At 60.1% G+C, this 6,208-nt stretch overlaps 1 protein-coding gene across 1 annotated transcript in view; it reads right to left on the bottom strand.

Annotated features, from left to right (window-relative positions):
• Positions 1 to 6,064, bottom strand: part of VSTM2B (V-set and transmembrane domain containing 2B) — a 26,175-nt gene extending 20,111 nt beyond the window's left edge. Inside the window, exons 1-4 of the mRNA XM_007470925.1 lie at positions 5,980 to 6,064; positions 5,243 to 5,427; positions 4,253 to 4,282; positions 2,576 to 3,047 (exon numbers count right to left, since the gene is read on the bottom strand). Of these exons, the coding sequence (XP_007470987.1) occupies positions 2,576 to 3,047; positions 4,253 to 4,282; positions 5,243 to 5,427; positions 5,980 to 6,064 (772 nt within the window). The remainder of the gene's footprint in view (positions 1 to 2,575; positions 3,048 to 4,252; positions 4,283 to 5,242; positions 5,428 to 5,979) is intronic.
• Between the last annotated feature and the right edge of the window lie 144 nt (positions 6,065 to 6,208).

Below are 6,208 nucleotides of genomic sequence, written 5' to 3'. Positions count from 1 at the left end.
AGGAATGATCTCTTTTCACATAGCGCTTCCTTGACCAAAGGCTTTAATGATCCCTGTTGCTCCACTCAGCATTCAAGACCCTCCACAGCTTGCCAACCACCAGCCACTCAGCTTCATCTCCCTCAACCTCTCCTCTTTGGCCAGAGCAGATAATGGCCTTTGTGATAACAATGAGCCTTATACAGCAATTTCCATTCTGAGTTCCCTCTGAGGTCAGGGATTACTAAAGTATTTCTGAAAGAAGTACTTTCAGAGATGGTAAGCCACTTGCCTAAAGTCACACAGCCAGTAAATGAAGGAAGCACAATGCATATCTGGGCTTCTGGCCTTCCAAATCCTCTGCTTTGCCGCTCTACTCATGGTCTATGGGATATCCCAGAGGAATATTCCAGCTCGAGACACACGTTTACTTGCTAGTGCCCAAGGGGATGGGGCAGAAGGGTGTTTTCTTTATCAACTAAGCCAGTCACCCTGCAAGTGAGTAAGCGCTTTTCCAGTATATGTACTGTGTGCTAGTCAGAGATGGCTACGTGGCCCGTGATTCAGGCTCCTCTTCCACCCTGAAGAGATGGGGCTGGATAACAGTTGCCAAGCTGAGGACATTTTCTAGCCTGCCTTGCATCTGTTGAACAATCTGACTGAGTTCTGGCCAATGGATGAGGGTGGAATTAACATTTACCAGGCCTGGCCTTTATAAACTTCCTTTGTCATTCTCCATATCAGCTTTTCTCTGAGAGAATTAAGCCCTACCAAAATGATCTGAGTGGCCATTTTCTCAATCTTACAAGAATGACAGATAACTAGATCCATTCTAAATGCATAAGAAAGAAGTCAATTCATCACATGCAATGTGTGCCTTAGAGCCCTAGGGCTTGGTTTGCTCAGGGAACTGGGTTGAGAAGGGCTGCTTCCATTCTCTTTTCCCTTGTTTGTGGGCTGTATGTTGATGCCCAGAGTGAGCTTGGAAGCCCCTCTTAAAGATGGTAGAATTTCTGTCAGCCTGAGTCCCTGAATGACTGCATGGAACAGAGCCACTCCTCGCCCGCCCCCCCCACCGCCCCAGTGATGTAAACCAGAAATAATACATTTGAATTGTGTTAAGCCTCTGGCATTTTGAGGTTTTGCACAGCAACTGGTATTATCTTAAACTAATATGGGGGAAAGCTCCAAGACAGGTGGGGGAGTTTGGGGAGACGACCTCCACAGGTTCCCAGCTGACCCACCTTCCCCCACAGTCTGGGGGAAGGTCTTGTGGAGCCTAAGGGGGACGAGGCCTCCAGATGTAGCCAGCAGTCTGAGCCAAATGGAGAAGCCCCCACAGGGAGTGTAACTTCGTGAGAAACAACTGAACTGATGTGGAAGACAACTGGCAGGTTCTGAACTGCTTGAAGTCTTAAGAATCAGCCAGGGAGGGAGGCTAGGATGCCTGTCTCCTCGGATTCAGCAGGGGAGCCCAGGAGCCTGCATCCTTATAAAGTGCTGATGCTGGTGGCAGGTGGTCTGTACTTTAAGAACCATGAGAGTAGGGCATGACAGTGTGCTCCCCCCGCCCCAGTAGGTTTATATATGACTGTCCCACAGCCCAGCCTCCCAGTGATGCAAGGACAGTAGAGATGCTCTCTATGGGATTATGCATCAAACAAGACTGAGAGGGAGTGATGAGCCTAAAGTCAGACACAGAGAGTGAGCACTGGGGCTGAGCTCATCTCTGAGGCCCCATCTTTGAGTTGGGAGTGGGGGATGCCTTGGGAGAAAGGGCACATTGGGCAGTAGGCCCTTCCACCCTCCATAAAACCCCACCACTGCTAAGCAGCCCCTCCTTCTCCAGACCTGCCTGCTCTGCAGTCAGTCCATTGTCCTTACTCTCTGTTCTCTGACTCCCTTCTCAACATCACTCCCTTCCCCTTCCCCCAACCCTCTCAGCTCTCTAGGAGAGCAGGCCTTAACCTCTGGGTGCCCTTCTAACAATAGTAGGGCTCCATCCTCACCCCCAAGCCCCCACCACGAGGGCCTAAAGCAGACTGGAGTGGCGAGTTGTAGCAGAGCTTGTGTCTAGGACCAGCCTGGAGGTAGCCAAGGAGAGCAGAGCCTACACAGCCAGGCCACCCTTGTTGGCTTGAACAAAGTATGTCTGTTCAGCCCAGTCAGGCACCAGCCAGACTTACCAGACCTGAGCTGTAACCATCTCCTCTCACTCTAGACTGGGTGCTAGTGCCCACCCTTTAGGCGCTAAGGGTTCCAGGAGAAAAGCAGGCCCACCGCCGTCGGGAGGGCAGCCCGCAGGGTTCAGTTCTCCCAACGCAAGGAGGCCTCCCCTCCCTCCAGCCCGTGTGTAGCGGGAAGTCGCCGGCTGGGCAGCGCGCACACTCATAAACACACGTCCCGAATGCTCCAAGCGGCCAACAGTGAAGGCAGGAAAACAGCAGGAAGAGCGCAGAAGCGAGGCTGCGGAAAACGCTGCCGGGAGCACCCAGATGAACCACCAAAGACCGCATCCGCAAACTACCCGAGCTGGACCGCCCCTCCGGTGAGAGACACCCCCCGCGCGAGCGCGCCCTCTCGGCGCCGCCCTTACCCGAGCCGTGCCTCTGGCGCAGAAGGACCGCCTCACGGGGTGGCGGCGACGCTGACGAAGCAGCGGTCGCGGCCGCGACAGTGGTGGCGGCTGCGTGGGCCGCGGAGTTGGCGGCGGCCTCGGGGACTCCGGGACCCGGGGCGGCGATAGGGCTCCCGGGAGGAGGGCTCTTGTCGCCATGGCCGGGCTCCGAGGTGGCCCGGCCCGCGGCGCCGACGTTGTTGGCATTGGCGGCGCTGGCGGGACCGCGGCGACGCGGGCCGCTGCTCTGAATGTGGGACACGGCTTCGGCGGCCTGCATGTTGGGCGGCGCGAAGCGTGAGAGCACGCGCAGCAGCGCCTGGGCCTTGTGTTCCTGCGTGTCGTCGTCGCCGTAGTCCGACACGCGGCACTCGTAGACGCCCTCGTCCTGACGCCGCACGGCCGACAGTCGCAGCCGGTGCGAGATGTCATTGCCCTGGACGCGCACGGTCTGCAAGAGAGCGGGGGCTGGGGTCAGAGGCCGGGATGGGCAGGCCCGTAATCCGTGCTCCTGGCCAGCGTAGTGCAGCTGCGCCCAGCCCCGCAGGGCGCTCCCTGGCCACAGCACCCCAACACTTCTCAGACCCGGCTCTGACCATCATCACGATTCAGGTTTCCTTCACCCCTTCACTCCCGTGGCTCCCCAGTGGTATGGAGCCCCCAACTCTGAGTGGACCCTGGGTGGCCCTGCCCAGTGCATCGAGTCTCCAGCTGCCCCATATCTTAAAGGAGTGCCTCAGGTTGCACCCACTGCTCATACAAACCTACCTTCGCGTCTTCCCATAGCTTTCCCTTCGGAGCCACAGAACCCACCCCTTCTTCCTCCCTCTGGCACATTGGAGAAACCTCAGGCTCGGCCCTGCATCCACTGTGAGGCATGGCCTTACGTCCAGTCCTCCACATCTACTCGCACTAACGTTCCTTAATTCTAGAATCCGGTGGACTGGGGTGGTGTCCGTAGGAAAGCCGCCTTGCCCTCAGAGTGCGCATATATACCTGCTCCCGGCTCTAGCCCTTCTCAGCTAACCCCCCACCCTCCCAAGGAGGCAGGTGATGCAGAGGCTGCTGCCGGACCTGCTCAGTCCCTGCTGCTTATGAACTTGCCTCTCCATGGCAGCATGAAGCTCCGGTCAAAGCTCATTTCCCTGCCTCCTGGTGGAGACGCCGGGGAGCAACAGCTTTGTAGCCCTCACCGAGCTCCCAGAGAACCGTCACCTCCGAACCGAGCATAAGACCTGGTCGTCTCCAGGCCCTGATACTTCCACGCTCCAGCCACACAACACCCGGCACCGAGACCCGCAACCCAGGCAGAGGAGAGGGCTGCAGCGGAGCGCCGGGTGTGTGCGGGGCACGAGTGGGGGCCACAAGCCTGAGCACCGGTCGAGGCTAGGGCAAGGAGACTGAAGGAGAGTTCCACAGGTGACTGTACAGAGGAGGAAGGAGATTCAGGCCTGGGGCCCTTGATTTACACGAAAGAGAACCCTATCCGCTACCGGTGACAGACGGCGCCCCGACATGCCAAGCAGCCGACAATGCAAGGCGGCGAGCAGGGCCCTACACCGCACGTCCGCCGAGCCTTTCTAAAAGGGAGGAAGCTGCGGGGCGCAAAGCGGCCAGAAGGGGTCTCCCGCGGCCCGCGCTGGGCTCAACACTTACGCTGATTTTAGTTGCGTCCTTATTTGTTACCTGAAATGCAAAGAGGGAGAGAGAGATATTAGGCTGTTGGCCTTCAGGCTCAGGGAACTCAGATGAGCCTCCTGCAAGAGGATCCTCCGCAGGCGGGCTGGGACTCGAAACCGCTCGGGAGGTAGCCACAGCTGAGGGCACGAAGGACATCAGGATTTTCAGGAGTTTTACCCTGAAGGAAGCAGGGCTTGCAGCTAGCATGGCGCCCGGCCAAGGAGGGGCTGCCCTAGCACACCTGCCTGCCAAAGAGGGGAGGCTGGATTGCCACCCGGTGGGAAGAAAGGCCAATTTCCCTCCGGAGGAGCATCCTCATTCCCTGCCGTGTTTCTCTAAACCCCTTGGATGGAGGGGCCGGTGTATCTGGACAGGACCCAGTGGGAGACGTGAGCAGTAACTAAGGGTGGAACTCTGGGTAGAGGGTAGGTAGGTGGTGTGTGTGTGTGTGTGTGTGTGAGACAGAGAGAGAGAGACAGAGAGAGACAGAGCCAGTGCTAGAGACTGGTTTAAGAGGCAGATGGGCAGTGGGGGAAGTCCCTCTGATCCTGCGGGGGCTGGAGGTAACCTGTACACAGTGCTCTGCCGGCCTCTGGAACGCAGCCCAGAGGAGCTTAACTCCTTGGCCCTGTGCCCTGGGGACCTCAAAGTGGCAGAGGGCAGGGAAAGCCCAGCTCCAGCAAGGGGTCTTCTTTCAACACCCAGCACGCCTCAGCCTGTGGGCTCGCAGCCAGCAAGAGCAGGCGAACTGGATGAGGTGCGGCTTCTTAAGGGCTAGGCGTGGAGTTCGGGGAGGTTTCTGGCGAAGGAAGTGAATTAACAGGATCTGGGGGTAACAAATGCTGCTGTTGAAGGTGCTGTGGGCATGGGGAGGGTAGGAAATGGGTTGCACCACAGGGCGGCGCCCTGCCTTACTCGCCCGACACAAGCCGGGTGAGCACGGGCGCCGCGTGGGCGGCCAGTTACCTTGCTCCGGGCGCCGGGCACGCTAAGCGCCAGCTCGTGCAGCAGCTCCCGGGGCGGCTCCTTGAGGTACCACCACTGAATCTCCAGCGAATACGAGGTGGCTCCGCTAGCCCGGAACGCGCAGGGCATTTCGATGTCGTCTCCCTCCCGTACTGTCACATCTTTGGGGACTTCAGTAAATGTAGCTGGGGGCGGGGGAAGAGAGAGGCGTGACCAGCTGTGGGGCGGGGGTCTGGGGCAACCCCAGGCGAGACGGTCGGTCCCCGGCTCGCTTGGCCGTGTGCTTCCCACCCCCCAGCTACTCGTGTGGCCCAGGCGCTGGCAAAGTTCGGTCGAGCAGCTGCCGGGCCGCAGGGGAGACCGGCTACAGCTGCAGGCTGCTTCCCTCCAGGTCGCGAGGGGCAGCAGGGGCGGCTTACGCTTCTTCCCCGCGCCTGGCCACACTATCAGAGCCAGGCTGGGGTGCGCCAGCTCCCGGAACCCCGCAAGTCGCCTGTCCGCAGTTGGAGCCCCGGTCCGGCTCCGAACGACCCGGGCGCGGGCGCCAGCGATGCGGCGACCCTTCGCCTCTCTCCACCCCCTACCCCGCCGGGCCCGGGCGGCACACCGGGATTGCTGGAGACCGTGAAGCTTTCCCCTTCTCTTTCTCCTCCTCCTCGGCGACAAGGGCAGGCTGGCTCTGGCGGCCCCGGCAAGGACCCCCGAGCCCCCAGCGGCAGCAAAGTTCCCGCGCTCACCGTCGGCCACGAAGAGCAGCAGGGCGTGCAGCAACAACAACGGCGGCAGGTATCCGGGGGCACCGAGCCGGTTCCTCTGTTCCATCTCCCGCAGGGGGCGCGGCGGCGACGGGAGCGCGGGCGCGGAGAGGCGGCTGTGGCGGCAGCTCAGGCTCGGATCCGGCTCGGGCTCGGGCTAGGACGCCTCCGAGCCTGCCATGGCCCCGCGCGGCGCCCCCTCCCCCGGCCG

This window comes from Lipotes vexillifer, unplaced genomic scaffold (assembly GCF_000442215.2).
Source record: "Lipotes vexillifer unplaced genomic scaffold, Lipotes_vexillifer_v1.1 scaffold182, whole genome shotgun sequence".
Taxonomy (NCBI): domain Eukaryota; kingdom Metazoa; phylum Chordata; class Mammalia; order Artiodactyla; family Lipotidae; genus Lipotes; species Lipotes vexillifer.
The sequence above is the reverse complement of the archived record's forward strand: the minus strand, read 5'-3'. Positions and strand labels throughout refer to the sequence as shown.